The sequence below is a fragment of the Brachyhypopomus gauderio genome, unplaced genomic scaffold (genome assembly GCF_052324685.1).
Source record: "Brachyhypopomus gauderio isolate BG-103 unplaced genomic scaffold, BGAUD_0.2 sc102, whole genome shotgun sequence".
Classification (NCBI taxonomy): Eukaryota; Metazoa; Chordata; class Actinopteri; order Gymnotiformes; family Hypopomidae; genus Brachyhypopomus; species Brachyhypopomus gauderio.
Window position 1 is genome coordinate 492,286 of NW_027506923.1, and position 18,619 is coordinate 510,904.

Consider the following 18,619-nt stretch of genomic DNA (forward strand, 5'->3'; position numbering starts at 1 on the left):
ACAGGATGTAAATAAGAAATGACTTATTGGAAGTCAAACAATGAAAGAAAGTGATGTGACACTAAGTGGCTACAACGTTTCCTTCGTGTGTCCCATCTACAGTGCATCATTGAAACTATTCTTTTATCGATTCGTCATCCTTGAAGTGATCCCGCAGTAGCGCTCTGCTTATAACCAATTTGTTTTTCCTTGGTATGTATTTGTTTTGCTTAAGAAGCCATATGTGGTAAGCCACATATGTAGAAGTGACTTGTAGAAGTGGCTTGTAGTCTCCTGTGCATGGGGTGCGTGGTGTGTTTTGCGTAGTCAGGGGTTGGTAATAGCCGTGGCGGAGTGTTTTAATCGGTGGTCATACAGGTTCATGCCTGAGTGGAAACGACCTTTGACCCTCGCTCTTCCTCTTCCTGTTCCTGTGTCTCTGATAGGTGGAGGAGATGGTGCAGAGTCACATGACCTACTCCCTTCAGGATGTGGGCGGGGACGCTAACTGGCAACTGGTGGTGGAGGAGGGTGAGATGAAGGTGAGAGATGGTGAGGAAGAGGAAGAGGAGGGTTCTAGAACTGCAGATCCTACAAGGTTCTAGATAACAGACTGAGCAGCCATGCTACTGTAGGACTCCAGACTACATCATGTCCTCTAATGGTATTACTGTGTGGTAATAAAATTTACCTTAAAAATACCAAACTTGTGTGTGTGTGTGTGTGTGTGTGTGTCTGCGCGCTCAGGTGTACAGGAGAGAGGTCGAGGAGAACGGGATCGTACTGGACCCTCTGAAAGCCACACACGCAGTGAAGGGGGTCACAGGTCACGAGGTCTGCCACTACTTTTGGGATACGAATGTCCGCAATGACTGGGAAAGTGAGTGTACTCACACACACACACAACACACACACACACACACACACACACACAGGACACACACACAGTACTTTATTAGGTATTTTGTAGATCCAGTCACTCGGCCTCATTGTCCCCCAGTGCAAGGACACAGTTGGTCCAGGAGGACGTGGACAGTGAAGCTCATTCCAGCTCCTGGGATGGCTGTGTAATGACCTCAGCCCATGATTCAGATTTCCCCTGCAGCCCAGTGCTTGAAGATCTCCATCAATGTGCCACGCCTGAGGGGCATTAGAGCAGCACCACCAGTGTGGCCTAATGGGCACTTTACACCGCACTGTTAAAGCAGCTCTCAGCTCACTAAATACCCCTCAGTCATCTCGGGTCTTCTGATCCATCAGCTTCCATTTGGAAGGTTGTGGTTTAGCCCCCATTATAACTTCCAAACGCTCCCCCCACATTCCAAACGCTCCCCCCACATTCCAAACGCTTCCCCCCGCATTCCAAACGCTCCCCCCCACATTCCAAACGCTCCCCCACATTCTAAACACTCCACCCCACATCTACCTATACAGGTATAGAACACCAGTCCAGTGACAGATGTGTCCATGTATGTTAGTATGTGTTGGTGTGAGTTTGTTTGGTACGTATGTTGAGACTTCAGCGTGTACTCTTCTGTTGTAAAGGTACTGAACACACATGTGGTCAGGGAACATGTGGTCAGGGAACATGCGGGGAACACCTTTGTTTCCTGTCCATCCTCTCCTTTAATTGTCAAGTGTTCATCACTTTTATATTAATATTGTTTTTCTCTTTTTTTATCCAGCTACTGTTGAAAATTTCAACATAGTGGAGACGCTCTCCGATAATGCCATAATAGTCTACCAGACCCCACAAGGTGAGGACAGTGCGTTTGGAGACGCGTCTTCAGGTCTCTGTGTCTGCAGCTGGTTGTGGAGGCTGGTGTTCCTTCAGCACCCTGAACACACTCACTCCTCTCTTCACTTAACTCTGTTTATGTGATTCAGAGATCCCTCGTTTACCTCTGACTTTCGTTTCTACTGTGCTTGGATTGTGCGTGTGTACCCTTCCAGCTCAGCAGCTTTGTTGAGTCCGTTTCTGATTGGCTACCCTTGATTGTCGAGTGCGTCTGATTGGTAAACTCCAATCTGATTGGTTGGTTCTCCCTGCAGAGGGTGTGGCCTGCTTCCCAGAGAGACGTTCTGTATTTGTCTGCGATCCGTAAAATCCTAGCCAACAACGAGAACGACCCCGACACCTGGATTGTCTGTAACTTCTCTGTCGACCACGACAACGCCCAGGTAAGGCGTGTGTGTGTGCGTGCGTGTGTGTGTGTGTGTGTTATACTCCGTCTGGAGTGGTCTCACCGTGTTGTGTGATGTGTTGCCCACTCACAGCCGAGCAGCAGGTGTGTCCGTGCCAAAATCAACATCGCCATGATCTGCCAAACCCTCGTCAGCCCACCAGAGGGAGACAAAGAGATCAGCAGAGACAACATACTGTGCAGAATTACATACGTTGCTAATGGTGAGAAGACCTTTAATTTTGACTGTTGATCACACCTAATATTTAAATGAAACATTATTTTATTTGCTAATGGTTTAAGGCCGGTTTGCCAGACCCAGAATAGGCCTACACCCCCGCCCCCACCCCTCCCTCTAGGAAAAGGACCTGATAGCGTTTCACCATTGGCTGTGCAGTTCAGCCCGAGATTAGGTTTAATTTACGAGTGTGAAGTCAACCCGTAGAGTATGAATGATACTGCAGCGCTGTGTAAATGGTGTGTGAAGGGTGTGTGTGTGTTGTCCCCCTCTGGTGCAGTGAATCCTGGAGGCTGGGCTCCTGCTTCTGTGCTTAGAGCAGTGGCCAAGAGGGAATACCCTAAGTTCCTGAAGCGTTTCACCTCCTACGTGCAGGAGAAGACTGCAGGCAAGCCCATCCTCTTCTGAACAGAGTCCAGGTACCTCCACAACCCTCCGTCTCTCATGGGCACAGAAATCATGTACCACACATGCATCTGAGGAGACTTATTTGTCTTATAGGGGGAAAATAAATCCACCTTTTCATTGTGTGTGTGCGCGTGTGTGCGCGTGTGTGTGCGCGTGTGTGTGCGCGTGTGTGTGCGCGTGTGTGTGCGCGTGTGTGTGCGCGTGTGTGTGCGCGTGTGTGTGCGTGTGTGTGTGTGTGCGCGTGCGCGTGTGTGCGTGCGTGTGTGTGTGTGTGTGTGTATTCCAGAGTGCAGGATCTTCTTCCACTACGTCCTCATGGCAGTGTGAAAAAACCTCACTGCGTCCCCCTCTTCTCCAGACTGTTTGGAACAATGGCTGTCACAAGAAACTACATTACCCATAAGTCCTTCCTTCCTTTAGGTTTTAAGCTTTAGGTTTTCCTAAGGCTTTAATCCATTAGCTGCACGGAGAAGACTAAAGAGGTTGCCAAATATCAATGTTTCTTCTGTATTTTCTGGCTATATATATATATATATATATATATATATATATATATATATATATATATATATATATAGACAAAAACAAATGTCTGTATGAGAGAGATGAGTTTATATAATGGTCATGTTGAAAGCTGAACACAACAGAAGGGAGCGCTGTTTTAGCGAGGCTTTTGTAACATTTCTTATTTTGGCCTGTTTGTGTAGTTTCTGCACTTGATGGTTTTGCTCACAGTCTCCGAGTTCACCGTTTTCCCCCCCTCCATGCTGCTGACATTCCCAAATGTTCAAACGAAGTGCTCACCCGCTCCAACCCCCCCCCCCCCCCCCCCCCCCCCCCCCCCCCCCCCCCCACCCACCCACAACCGACTCTAGCACATTTAAATAAACTCTTAAGGGCTGTGATTCACCTCTGATTTATGAGCGGCGCCTTTGGGTTAGAGTCTCCTCGATGAAGCCTCACTCTTGCGCTGAGGAGGAGGACTCTGGGTTTTCCGTTTCTCTAATGAAGCTAGTTTATGTTCGTTCTTGCACTTGTTTAATGTCTCCAGAAATGTAAATCGTTATGTTTTTCAGTTGTGTTTGTATGTCGGTGGTTGCCGTAGCAACTGGAGATGGGTAGCAGACGCCATTTTTAATTGGGCAGTCAAAACGCTTTGTCTTCATATTTGTTTTTTTTTTTGTATATAATTTAATAATTATTGCTTCAAGTTTGTGAGGTTGTCAGCCAGTGCTTTTCTGTGACTTTGTAAAGATGTGTGCAGGCGATTTAGTAAATCTATACCCGGTAGGTTTGGGGCAGGGGGGATATGTTTGTTTTATGAAGAGTGATGCAAGGTTCCTGGTGTCTGTTTTAATCACTAGTGAAGTGCCTCGGTGTAGCTCACACATGAGAACGTGTGACGTCTTCTTGATTTGAGGCCCCCTCCCATTCCCATGATCTCAGAGCAAGAGGGAGGAGTCTTGAAAGGTCCTGCCTTTCAGTATTTCTGCCGACACAGAGAGCCTGCATTTCAGCTTTCATTTCTTGAAACGTTTTATTCAAACATTGTGATTTTGCAATCAGCAAGGACAAAAAGACTGTCGCATCAATCAGATGTGTTTGTTGGATAAACAGAATGCAAATCGAATTTTTTTTTTTTATCCAATAGAAAGAGACAGGGTTCGAAACCAGGAATGAATTGTAGGTATTAATGTGTGAATTAGAATGGGCTGAAATTATTTATTATTGTTTATACAGTACCTCTTACGGTTTAGTGTAATCATTAAATATAAGTTTACATTGACTTAGTAGCGATGGCACACAGGTTATGGTTTGGTCACAAGGTTTGTAATCTGTTGATGTTCTAAGCCTTTGGTCTTTGCCTTCATCCGTTAGTAGGCTGAGGACTGTTAATGAAATAGAAACAAGTATTGACCCTCTTTAGAAGGTAAAGATAACACAGGGCTGCTTGAGTCCTCCAGACACGACTGTCTCCTCACCGTTTTATCTTAGTGAGTTAGGAAAGACGCCCTGATGTCAACCACACGTGGGCACGTACGACTTTCACGTTTTTTGCTTGAAAAACGAGCAAAGGTTTCTCAAGCATAATTAGAATGAAGAGATTCTGAAGTGGTCTGTTAGAAAACGTGCCACCTGGGATTCTGCTCATCTCTCCAGATTTGGAGTTTTCTGCCCTGGTATTGGAAACAGGAGAGGAGTTCGGCACTGTCGTGGTCGAGCACACGTGGAGTTTGGCACTGTCGTGGTCGAGCACACGTGGAGTTTGGCACTGTCGTGGTCGAGCACACGTGGAGTTTGGCACTGTCGTGGTCGAGCACACGTGGAGTTTGGCACTGTCGTGGTCGAGCACACGTGGAGTTCGGCACTGTCGTGGTCGAGCACACGTGGAGTTCGGCACTGTCGTGGTCGAGCACACGTGGAGTTCGGCACTGTCGTGGTCGAGCACACGTGGAGTTCGGCACTGTCGTGGTCGAGCACACGTGGAGTTCGGCACTGTCGTGGTCGAGCACACGTGGAGTTCGGCACTGTCGTGGTCGAGCACACGTGGAGTTCGGCACTGTCGTGGTCGAGCACACGTGGAGTTCGGCACTGTCGTGGTCGAGCACACGTGGAGTTCGGCACTGTCGTGGTCGAGCACACGTGGAGTTCGGCACTGTCGTGGTCGAGCACACGTGGAGTTCGGCACTGTCGTGGTCGAGCACACGTGGAGTTCGGCACTGTCGTGGTCGAGCACACGTGTACACGTGGAGCAGCATCAACCATCCCTCTAATACCAGTATCGTTTGTCATTTGTTGCATTAGCACTGAATGTAATGTAATTGGAATAAAAAACTTTCTGTAAATAAACAGTCACACTAAAGGAATCTGAATTGACTGAATGAAATGCAGTGAAACTGAGGCTCTTCACCCACTCTAACTTTTAAAGACATCTTATTTAGCGAACGATAAGTTAAACATATTTAATTTATTACTTTAATATAAATATATTTATATTAAGACATTAAAATATGGATTCATTTGCAAATTGAAGGACATTAGCAACAAACAGTATTTAAGCACATTTTATTAGCACCAGGCATGTAGCACAAGTGTTATAAATTTTACATTTTCTGCATTTTTATAAAAACAAAACCATGGACTTGTAAAAATATTAAACGGGTCTTTTTCAGGAGTTATGCTACGAGCACAGTAACAGACGTGGCGTTGTCTCTCAACAGATCAGGCACTGTGTTGCTCTTCAAAGCCAAAACACGTCACAGGTGTTCGCCCATGAATTTCAGTCCCAGCCTCTACACACCACTGTGCCGTCCACCAATAATCCGTGAAACGCCCCCAACCCGCCCTCCAAGCCATTTGTGCACACTATAAGGGACATGGTACTAACGGTCCTAGAACTGTCCACTTCACAGACTGCACATTTACTTTCTTGCGTTTTATTTTTGTCAAATAAAACTCTCGTTCAGCCCGTCTGTGGAGTCAGGTGAGAACTCCAGGATTGGGAGGAAGACACTAGCAACCTTCCCACGCACTCGCACCTGCATGCATGCAAACACACACCTGAGCAGCCACGCCCCTTCAATCATGTAATATACATTATAAAGTTTAAAGCACCCATTTTAAAGTTTGCCTCCTATGCTTAAACGTCAGCTGAACTAAAAGCATAGTGCTAGCTGGGTTCGCGCGATCCGAGTCCGTTACTGTACTGGGAAACATCTGTGATCTGATCCACTCTGCAGCTGTTCAGCACTGGGACAGATGTGGAACTATTGTTATACATCCCAACCAGGAACCAGCAGGAGGTTCAGAGTTCATCTTCCAACTTTCCTCCTACCATCAAGCCATTAAGAGCATTAAACACCCGCAGCACTGGGCGTCCCTGAGAACTGGGCTTGTGTTAAGTGCTCAAAATCATCTTGATTTTCTGCTTCACAACGTCCCAGTGACCCCCCCCCCCCCCCCCCCCCCCCCCCCCCCCCCCTCGGCAAACCATGTTTGAAACATCTGAAGGAACCTTGTTTGGCGTTCCAAAGACTACAGTAACAATCATAATTTGCTTAAGTAACTGTTTCAAGAATCTTTAAGCGTAGCCGGTTATTAGATGGGAATGGATTATGTGATCAACTGTCCATTGACAAAGCAGGATTAATAAGTGTTTCATAAAGTCCACAATGCACCAACAATACTGACATCCTCTGTCACCCCAGCATTTCAGAAAGCTCTGTCCGGCCCTACAACATATTAGCTTTTGTTTCAGAGTTCATGAAGTTAGTCACTTTTTGCCAACCTGACAAAGTGGCATTTCAAAAATGTCCTGAGACTGAATTTTCTGTCAGACTCCATTTCCCAGAAATCAGCGGGAAGATGAATTTCTTCCTGGGGGCATGGGGCAGTTCTCAGGATGGCTCTGTCGGTGGCGATATTGACATTTCTGTAAGGTTGACTTTTGATCTGGTTGGAAACAAAAAAACAAAAACATCTCAGCATAAAGCAGCGATATCGCACTGTCCACCGACCAGGGGTGGGTTTCCCGAAACGTTCGTAGCGCTAAGTACTTCTTAACCTCATACGTTTCATACGAGGTTACGAAGTACTTAGCGCTACGAACGTTTCGGGAAACCCACCCCAGTTCTATAACTGGTTTGTACAACTCGGCCTCAAAACAAAGGTTACAGTGTGCGACTGGCGTTAGCCTCCACAAAGCCTTGTGGGAAACGTAGTTGCGTGTACCTGTTGAAAGTCATGTGGCTCTTGACGAGGTGCCCGGCGGCGAGGGCGGACATGAGGGAGAGTTCTCCCGCCATCACAGCTGCACACACCACCTGTGCCATCGTGCGGGAGTTCTCGCCAGGACAGTCGGGACTGGAGCCCTGCACACCCAGCATCTACACACACGGCAGGTGGAGCTCTCAAAAACACGTACGTATGCACCAACACCCCTCACACGCAGTGCTGAAGCTTGGAAGAGAGAAAGGAAGTGGGTGGGGGTGTGTGTGTGTGTGTGTACCTGTAAACAGGCCTGCTGTGGGGGCAGGTTTGTGCCTCCACCCACAGTCCCCAGCTCTATAGAGGGCATGGTGCAGGAGATGCAGAGATCCTCTCCATCCGCCCCAACTGCCTCCATCAGTGTGATGCAGTTACTGCTGCCTACCGTCTGCCCTGGGTCCTAGAAGGAGACAGTTAAAAGCCGGTTTTTTTTTACGTTGTGTGATTATTCCCAGGTGGTGGTTCTCAGGTTTCTCCAGCCCTCACCTGTCCACATGCGATGTAGACGGCTGCTACGATGTTAGCTGCCTGAGCGTTGAAGCCTCCTATGCTGCCAGCCATGGCAGAGCCCACGAGGTTCTTACTGATGTTCAACTCCACCAGGGCTGCAGTACTCGTCTTCAGTACCTAGAGGGAGCCAGAGAGCTGCGTTAGAGGGGTGTAACGTGGGGGAGTGTGCACCTGTAGATGCACATCACTACGAAATCACCATCAATTAGTATTCAGTTACTATAAGTAATATGCAAATGAGAATGATGAGTATTTTAAATCTGAGCGTGGGATTGGCTGGGCTTGCTCCTACCTCCCGGACCACTTTAGCGGGGACGGTGGCCTCACACACCGTGGACTTGCCCCGCCCCTGGATCCAGTTGATGGCAGCGGGTTTTTTATCAGTGCAGTAGTTGCCGCTGACGGCCAAGACTCGCAGCTCAGGAAACTCTTCCTGTAGTCTGCTGAGGGCCTGCTCTGTGCCCTAGAGAGAGAGAGAGAGGGAGAGAGAGAGGGAGGGAGAGAGAGAGGGAGGGAGGGAGAGAGAGATTACCCTTGGTGCCATAAATGAAGTAGAATCCGGTAACGTGGCATACATGAGTGCTAAAAACGTCTCTCTTTAGGACCAGGAGGAGTGGGTGAGAGGTCACAGAGTTCCACACGTCCGTGCTCTATTTTTGATCATAGACACGTGGCCGGTGATACGCCCCAAACTCCGCCCCCTTTCACTCACGCAGGCACGCCTACCTTCGACAGCATATTCATGCCCATGGCGTCGCCAGTCTGAGACTGGAAACGTACGTAGAGGTTCCGGCCAGCCAGACCGATCTGGAGTCGCTCCAGACGTGCAAATCTGGAACACGACACAGAGTCATAATTCATAACCTGTAGGAACCTGAGTGAAACAAGTATGTAAGAGCTTTCTCAGGATTTCACATCAGTTCTGCTACCATATAAGGCAAAGCAGTGTCAGTACAAGTGTACTATGACACCAGAGACCTCTGCCCTCTGACCTGCTGGTGTGGTCGAAGGCCTGTTTGATGGCGCTGAAGCCTTCAGGACTCTCCAGCCAGGACTTGACCTCCGCCGCCCTGCAGGCAGAGGGCAGCTGCAACACGGGACCCCGGGTCATACCGTCCGCCAAGACACGACTGCTGGCCCCGCCCGAGAGCTGGGGGAGGGGCAAGAGAGGGATTAAAGATAGACGAGAGAGAGAGAGAGGAGGGGGGAGAGAGAAAGCGAGAGAGCGAGAGAGAGAGAGAGAGGAGGGGAGACAGGGAGAAGAGAGAGAGAGGAGGGGGGGAGAGAGAGAGAGAGCGTAAGAGAGAGAGAGCAGGGAGAAGAGAGAGAGAGAGGAGGGGAGAGAGAGAAAGCGAGAGAGAGAGCGAGAGAGAGAGGAGGGGTGAGAGAGAGGAGAAGAGAGAGAGAGGAGGGGGGAGAAAGAGAGCAGGGAGAAAGAGAGAGAGAGAGAGAGAGGAGGGGGGAGAAAGAGAGAGAGACTCACTGTAATGGCCCGGCAGCCTCGGTTGATGCTGGCTACTAAACAGCCTTCTGTCGTTTGCCATGGGGATATAGTACTCCTTGTCATCCAATAGCAGCGGTCCAGCCACTCCCACTGGGACCGGCACGAAGCCAATCACATTCTCACAGTTAGTGCCCATTACCTGAAACCAAGGAAAAAAAGATGCATAAGCCACACCCCCACACCACGGACTTAAACACTGGACTTAAATACTGGGGGGGGGGGGGGGGAATGCTACACGTTAATGTTACACTTTAATGCCACATGTAGGCCTGTCGCGATAATTACATTATCGACTTATCATGCGATAATTTTTTTTACCGCAATCATTTTTGCTGATGTCGATAATTGGCCATTGGGTTGCCGCGCACATTTGTTTACATGAGAATAAACCGCGACTACGTTAGATTTCAGAAAGGCACGCAGTGCTGCTCCCGCTGTCCCCTCCCCCCTTAACTGAAGACAAATCTGTGATCAGAGAGCGACATCTACCGGTTAGGAAATGAGTGCAGTACACGGAGAGCGCATGCGTCAATAACAGTGCCTCTACACACACACAGGCGGAGATGTGTTCGCGAACGTATTCGAGGCGAACAGTACTCGAAATGATTCGAAATGATTAGCTTTTTATCACATTATTTAATGGTTGTTTATTATAGTGACCGTAGCGCGAATGGTGGAAGCGTTTATACTTGCTTTTCTTTGCAGTATTGTTCGAAACGATATGTGGTAGTATAAGAAACACCCCTCAAAAACAGGGGAATGAACATTTACCTGACGAACTTTAATGTTGCTTTTGTGTTTCAGGTTTGAAAAGTGCTGGAATTTGTTAGTTTCACAACAAGTATCTGTCTGAGTGAACAGTTCTCTCGTATTACGTTAACAAATACGAGCCTCTTGTAATTCCAGGACGAAACATGAGAGAACGTGAAGACGTTAAGATTGGGCGTTTATTAAAATAAATATCCATTAAATAATGTGATAAAAAGCGAATTATTTAGAGTATATATATATAAAGATTTAACTTAATTAGGTTTAACGTGCTGGGAAATATTGAAATGGACCTTTAACGTGACGCACAAGTGCTTGAATTCCACCTTTTAAACGTGCATGAATCCTGCAAACATGACTTCATTGTGCTGAGGCATGTTAATGCTACACGTTAATGCTACACGTTAATGGGTGCTGGTGGATCTATAAGAGCGCATCACTGCACCTTGGAGTAGTCATAGTCTCTGTAGGGCAGCTTTTCCAGGGCTGAGGGGTGGGGCAACTTATGCGAAAGCATCTCTCTCCGTATGGCCACGCCCCTCTGGGGAGTCTCCAACACAGACTCCAAGCGATAGGACAGAATGCTCCTGTTCTCCACCAATGCCATCACCTCAGCATCGCTAAGGCAACACGAACCTTGCTGCACATGCATACATTCACACAGAGTATTAATGTTAATATATGACTAATGTACTTACATTATTAATATTAATGTATGACTAATGTATTTACATTATTAATATTAATATAACTAATATATTTACATTATATACACATACATATTACAATTACCATAAAACTCAATTATATAGTTTAGAACAACAATTTTGTCAGTATGACAGTGTATGCATTCTGGGAGATCCAGGGTCATGACCTTTAACTAGGGGTGTGACGAGACACTCAGCTCACGAGACGAGACATGATATTGGGTTCACGAGAACGAGACGAGATTTTAAGAACACTAAAATGACAAATTTCATGACTGGACAACAGACTTAGAGTTACACATGCATTTTGAAATGTTTTATTATAATTCTTAACATGCATTATGTAAGCATGAACTTTTAATAAACTTCCTCTACAAATTGAAATTAAAATAAAATTTCATAAAAGTTCAAATAAAATAAATAAGATTAAGTATTTCTCCTTTTTTCAAGCGCAAACAATATTACAGTGAGTCCCTGCTTAATGACTGAAAAGTGTTAGAGACTGAAAAGTCCATCGTAAAGCAGTTTTCGTCATTAAGCGCGACCCTAGATTTAGATACGCTTTGATCGTAAATACAGTATAGAAAAAAAACGAGCAATGTTCTCGTGCGTACAGCGTGAGAAAGAGCGATCGCATTGCTGAGATGGGCCGTTCTGTCCCTGCTACCTCTGTTCAAGTGAGATATGTTGATTTGAGTACCGAGCTGTGGTGCTGCTGTAAATGTCTCTGCATCCTGCTCGTATTAGTCGCCGTGTACGTCATTATTTTCATACAATGTTTGAATATGGTCCGTGTTTTTATCAGTCACTCTCTTGCCATTTATCATTTCCGCCAGGTACCCAAAATGCTGCCAAACAAACGATGTGAAAGTGGTGGGGGCATCTTCAATAGTAATACCTGTATTTTCACACATCATTCTGGCTGCTTGCTGGATCACAAATCTTGCAAGACTTTTTGCGAGATATTTTTAATGCGACGAGAAATCTCACAAAGTTACGTCTCGCGAGATCTCGTCACACCCCTACCTTTAACCTTTGAGATCCAGGGCCATGACCTTTAGTGATGCTACCAGGGGAGCTGCTGCACCTACATGAAGTCACTGTGTAGTACAGCCACAGTGTACAGTGTACAGTCACTTACCTGTGGGTCTCGGAGTATACTCAAGCACTCCTGCAGGGGGCGGGGCTGAGTGGGCAGGGGAGGGGGAGAGGGCGAATCCTCTCTGTGCTCGTCTGGCCTCTCTGCAGTGCCTTTCTGAGCCAGTGAACACAGCCTCTCCCCAAACATGACCAGAGGAGGACACACACTATCTGTTGAGCAGAGTAAAATTAACATCTCACACACACACACACACACACACACACACACACACACACACACACACACACACACACACACACACTTATATGCCCATTAATTCTGTGTAAGATCTTACCTCTTTCCTGTGGAGTGAGCACAATAGATGGGAGTGGGTTAGTGTTCACACTCTGCAGGACTTTGTGTGGGGCCAAGTCCCTCCTACAACAGTCCTCTCCCGCTACCCTATTGGCCAGGGAGCCACTCAGTGGGTTTTTGATTGACAGGGAGGATTCTGTCTCTGCCTGTTCAAAGAAAACGTACTTCACGGCCAACAGCAGAGCCAGAGAGAGAGTGATGACCTGCTCCCAGTCCACACTGGAGAGAGAGAGAGAGAGAGAGAAAGAGAGAGAGAGAGAAACACAAACTCCAGTTATTTCTAATGGACGGTAGAAGCAGGAGCCCCTATAAGGCAGCAGGACACTACCTGTTGATGACCGCGTCAGAGTCCATTCTGGGACTGTGCAGGTCCACAGCTGAGCCCGTGGAGTTGTGGGACGGGGAGTCGGCCAACAGCCGGGTGTGGGCATGGACCAGCGCCAGGACCAGGGACTGCACACACAGATGACATCACAACCAGTGACTCTAGAACCAGGCGCTCTAGAACACCACGGAGTTTCCGACGTTCTAGATAAATGACGACGAACATGCTACACCGTTCTCCGGTGTAGTACACGCAGTACACGCAGCTACGGTGGGCGTGTTCCTGCTGGTGGGCGTGGCCTGACACGCACCATGATCATCTTGACGCGCTGAGTGACGGGGTTGGACTTTGTGTCCTCCTCCTCCAACACACGTGAAAAGTGACTCAGCTGCCAGATGGGACGTCCCTCACGGATCTCACGGGACAGCTGGGAGAGAGAGAGAGGGAGAGAGAGAGGGAGGGAGGAGAGAGAGCTATTTAAACACTGAAGTCCATGAATAACTGGCCTACTGCCTACAAATCCCTACTCTCCCCACACCTGTCCCACTACAAGGCCGCCACGTTCTACATCAGGTCTGAAGCTCCACTCACCTCCAGGACCAGCGAGACACACGCAGGGAAGAAGGTCATGAAGACCAAGTAGTTGGCCAGGACGGAGATGCAGCCAAAACAGCACATGAGCTCCAGCTGACGCACACCTGACAGGACGTAGCAGGGACGTGAGCAGGAAGTGATGCAAGAGGAGAGGAACACAATAACAAAGAGACGCGTGGCAGAGACGTGTGGGTCTTACCAGACATGGTTCCTACACCAATCACCAGACACTCCACCAGAGCGTCCAGGGTGAAGGCGGGTCCCAGGATGGCCATGCCCTTAGAGATGTTCTCACGCACCTCCTCCTGTGAGACACAGCAGAACAGTCAGAGCCCAGAACACGCATGCAGTTCACCCCAGCCTTCACTCATGTAACGCGGCCTCCACTCATGTAACGCGGCCTTCACCCATGTAACGCAGCCTTCACCCCAGTGATGTAACGCGGCCTTCACTCATGTAACGCGGCCTCCACTCATGTAACGCGGCCTCCACTCATGTAACGCGGCCTTCACCCCAGTGATGTAACGCGGCCTTCACCCCAGTGATGTAACGCGGCCTCCACTCATGTAACGCGGCCTCCACTCATGTAACGCGGCCTCCACTCATGTAACGCGGCCTCCACTCATGTAACGCGGCCTCCACTCATGTAACGTGGCCTTCACCCATGTAACGCGGCCTTCACCCATGTAACGCAGCCTTCACCCCAGTGATGTAACGCAGCCTTCACTCATGTAACGCAGCCTTCACCCCAGTAACGCGGCCTCCACCCCAGTGATGTAACGCAGCCTTGACTCATGTAACGCAGCCTTGACTCATGTAACGCGGCCTTCACTCATGTAACGCGGCCTTCACTCATGTAACGCGGCCTTCACTCATGTAACGCGGCCTTCACTCATGTAACGCGGCCTTCACTCATGTAACGCGGCCTTCACTCATGTAACGCGGCCTTCACTCATGTAACGCGGCCTTCACTCATGTAACGCAGCCTTCACTCATGTAACGCAGCCTTGACTCATGTAACGCGGCCTTCACTCATGTAACGCGGCCTTCACTCATGTAACGCGGCCTTCACTCATGTAACGCGGCCTCCACTCATGTAACGCGGCCTCCACTCATGTAACGCGGCCTCCACTCATGTAACGCGGCCTCCACTCATGTAACGCGGCCTTCACCCCAGTGATGTAACGCGGCCTTCACCCCTATGATGTAACTCAGTAGAAACTAGGAACTGCAGACCACTCAAACATTTAAAGGATCAGCTGCATCTGAAGGTTGAGGTATGGAGTGCAGATGTTCCAGATTAATCTAGCAGGAAGACACTCGGTCACGGCGGTGTTCAGCGGTACCTGGGAGTTGGAGCTGAGAGCGAATTTGGCCAGCGTGCAGGCCTTAGACAGGTCGATCAGCAACAGGAAGAATGGAAGTGCTTCACTAGAGAGAAACACAACGCGTTAATGCCCAGGTGTTCACACACACCAGCCAAATTAAAACAAAGTCAAGGGGTCAATGAGGTCAGTAGGTTAAAGGGCAGCGCTTACTTCAGGCCGGTGAGCTCTTTGCCAACAAAGTGTATAACCACAATGCTGAAGACAAGACTGGAGAACACGGTGAAAAGACCAGCGATGCCTGCACACACACACACACACACACACACACGCACGCACACACACGTCAAAGATAAACAAAAAAAAAATACGGTTGAGCACATATGCAACTGAGCATCTGATTTTTGGACAAAATTTGGACAAGTGAAAGGTCTAGATTTCAGCCAGAGGCAGGCGCATAAAGAGGAACCCCCACCCTTACTCCACCCTGACCCTCACCCCCACCCCTACTCCACCTGACCCTCACCCCCACCCTTACTCCACCTGACCCTCACCCCCACCCTTACTCCACCCTGACCCTCACCCTTACTCCACCTGACCCTCACCCCCACCCTTACTCCACCTGACCCTCACCCTCACCCTTACTCCACCTGACCCTCACCCTCACCCTTACTCCACCTGACCCTCACCCCCACCCTTACTCCACCTGACCCTCACCCCCACCCCTACTCCACCCTGACCCTCACCCTCACCCTTACTCCACCTGACCCTCACCCTCACCCTTACTCCACCTGACCCTCACCCTCACCCTTACTCCACCTGACCCTCACCCCCACCCTTACTCCACCTGACCCTCACCCCCACCCTTACTCCACCTGACCCTCACCCTCACCCTTACTCCACCTGACCCTCACCCCCACCCTTACTCCACCTGACCCTCACCCCCACCCTTACTCCACCTGACCCTCACCCTCACCCTTACTCCACCTGACCCTCACCCTCACCCTTACTCCACCTGACCCTCACCCTCACCCTTACTCCACCTGACCCTCACCCCCACCCTTACTCCACCTGACCCTCACCCCCACCCTTACTCCACCTGACCCTCACCCCCACCCCTACTCCACCCTGACCCTCACCCCCACCCTTACTCCACCTGACCCTCACCCCCACCCTTACTCCACCTGACCCTCACCCCCACCCTTACTCCACCTGACCCTCACCCCCACCCCTACTCCACCCTGACCATCACCCCCACCCCTACTCCACCTGACCCTCACCCCCACCCCTACTCCACCTGACCCTCACCCCCACCCCTACTCCACCTGACCCTCACTCCACCCTTACTCCACCTGACCCTCACCCTCACCCCTACTCCACCTGACCCTCACCCCCACCCCTACTCCACCCTGACCCTCACCCCCACCCTTACTCCACCTGACCCTCACCCCCACCCTTACTCCACCCTGACCCTCACCCCCACCCTTACTCCACCCTGACCCTCGCCCCCACCCTTACTCCACCTGACCCTCACCCCCACCCCTACTCCACCCTGACCCTCACCCCCACCCTTACTCCACCCTGACCCTCACCCCCACCCTTACTCCACCCTGACCCTCACCCCCACCCTTACTCCACCTGACCCTCACCCCCACCCCTACTCCACCCTGACCCTCACCCCCACCCTTACTCCACCTGACCCTCACCCCCACCCTTACTCCACCTGACCCTCACCCCCACCCTTACTCCACCTGACCCTCACCCCCACCCCTACTCCACCCTGACCCTCACCCCCACCCTTACTCCACCTGACCCTCACCCCCACCCTTACTCCACCTGACCCTCACCCCCACCCTTACTCCACCCTGACCCTCACCCCCACCCCTACTCCACCCTGACCCTCACCCCCACCCTTACTCCACCCTGACCCTCACCCCCACCCTTACTCCACCTGACCCTCACCCCCACCCCTACTCCACCCTGACCCTCACCCCCACCCTTACTCCACCCTGACCCTCACCCCCACCCACCAAGCATGTACTTGGAGCCCAGCTGTCTCAGGTGTTTGAACTGCACGTAGATGTAGACGATGGCGATGCATCTCGTGATGGTCAGGATGATGAGGTCACCTCTCAGGATTTTCTGGAAGAGTGGAAAATAGTGTATTTTGTTGACATGTGACCTCTGACCTTTTACAATGTCACTGTCACTGCTGTATAGCTGCGAGGCTGTTATGGTGGCCTGGTTTAACAGGACAATAATTTTACACACGTATCCACACGTGTGCTCACTGGGAATGAACCCTGTTGTTTTGTCCTGCTCTATTGCGTGAGCTACAGGACTCAGAAATCACACATGTTCCGTTTGGGCAGTTTGCAAATATGATTTAAGATACAAGTTATCAAGAAAATAATTGTGTGTATTGAAGGTTCAGCTTGTGTACGCTGTTGTGAACCATCAGCACGTGTGTTTGTGTTTGTGTCTCTGAAGTGTGTCCCTCCTTACCTCCTGTACTTTAGGACATCGGTAGTTCCAGTTACAGATCTGGTCGCCGCCGGCGATGGCGTTCATGGACATCAGACAGATCGTCACGGCGATTGTTCCCACGATCACCTCCAACGGGTGAGATGCCACGAAAAGGCCATGCAGCCTGAACAGCCGGCTTAACATCGTCACGGCAACAGAGTTCAGTGGGTTACCTGGCAACCACAGGACACATCATAAAAGTATCTTCACTGGCCCAGTCCACATGGACCCACCACCCTGCCAAGCTGAGACCTCTAAAACTTAACAAGAGCTGGTCAGCTGGCTTTCACCCTACACCATGCATTAAAAATCCTTCTACAGCTGATCTACAGAAGACACGTTGACTATCTGGAGACAGATCCCCCAGTAAAATGTTAAAGTACTTTATTATAAGGAATCAACTGTGCATGTTTGTTCAAAAGTAGCATGAATATGAGTCTGAATGTGAGTCACTGTCGATCTGAACCTCTTCAAAGGGCGTTAGGATGTGGTTATTAACGCCAGGCGAAGAAAAGGTGTTAATATTGCTCATCTGTACGTAGAGTAGTATCTACTGCATTAGCAGTCTTATTAATCTGTATGTAGTGCAGTAGTTAGTAACACTAACTCTAACCAGTGTTTATTAATCTGTATGTAGTGCAGTAGTTAGTAACACTAACTCTAACCAGTGTTTATTAATCTGTAGGTAGTGGAGTAGTTAGTAACACTACCCTAACCAGTGTTTATAAATCTGTAGGTAGTGCAGTAGTTAGTAGTCTTTATTAATCTGTATGTAGTGCAGTAGTTAGTAACACTAACTCTAACCAGTCTAGTCTAATAACCCAGTATGAAGCGACCAGGACACAGACGAGTCTTCTGACGTTAGCTCCAGTTGTTAGCATGTTAGCTAACAGGACACATAGTCTAAACATCTCAACCAAAACGCTGTCAACTTGATATTTATGCCTATGAACAGATATTTGTCACATATATATGTCACAGTGGTGGTATTATAACAGGGTGTCCTCCTAGTTCCGTGTAACTGTATTTAATCCCAGCAGCTAGTCTGATAGCTTCACTAGCCAGTGTTGCTAAGCTACTCGGTAACTCTACTTCCGGGATCCACATTTAGCCAAGGTCAAATCTCTCCTCGCGACGGTAACCAGGTAACGTCACAGACGGAGAACATATGTTAAAATACCAGAAGATCTCACACTACCTTCATCTGTTAAACCTTCTAGATGGTTCTGCAGGCACTCGGGGTTACTGATGTGATCCACCCTCCACAATGGCGTACATGACCGCCGCGACGCCCTGGCCCCGCCCACCATGACGTACGTGACCGCCGCG

At 49.3% G+C, this 18,619-nt stretch overlaps 2 protein-coding genes across 2 annotated transcripts in view; one reads left to right on the forward strand and one right to left on the reverse strand.

Moving 5' to 3' along the window:
* Positions 1-6,710, forward strand: part of cert1b (ceramide transporter 1b) — a 7,800-nt gene extending 1,090 nt beyond the window's left edge. The window contains 9 exon segments of the mRNA XM_076993022.1: positions 307-316; positions 426-521; positions 727-859; positions 1,665-1,729; positions 1,731-1,736; positions 2,032-2,160; positions 2,257-2,386; positions 2,681-2,819; positions 3,095-6,710. Of these exon segments, the coding sequence (XP_076849137.1) occupies positions 307-316; positions 426-521; positions 727-859; positions 1,665-1,729; positions 1,731-1,736; positions 2,032-2,160; positions 2,257-2,386; positions 2,681-2,808 (697 nt within the window). The 3' untranslated portion in view covers positions 2,809-2,819; positions 3,095-6,710.
* A 68-nt stretch (positions 6,711-6,778) lies between these two features.
* hmgcrb (3-hydroxy-3-methylglutaryl-CoA reductase b) lies at positions 6,779-18,613 on the reverse strand. Its single transcript, XM_076993026.1, is given in 21 exon segments — positions 6,779-7,260; positions 7,540-7,694; positions 7,817-7,975; positions 8,062-8,202; positions 8,378-8,548; positions 8,812-8,917; positions 9,078-9,235; positions 9,569-9,622; positions 9,624-9,728; positions 10,803-10,997; positions 12,206-12,375; positions 12,501-12,739; positions 12,849-12,973; positions 13,156-13,272; positions 13,437-13,543; positions 13,639-13,744; positions 14,786-14,870; positions 14,978-15,065; positions 16,795-16,906; positions 17,270-17,463; positions 18,489-18,613. Coding segments are annotated over 21 exon segments (2,754 nt in total). The 5' UTR covers positions 18,601-18,613; the 3' UTR covers positions 6,779-7,205.
* Positions 18,614-18,619: the final 6 nt, after the last annotated feature.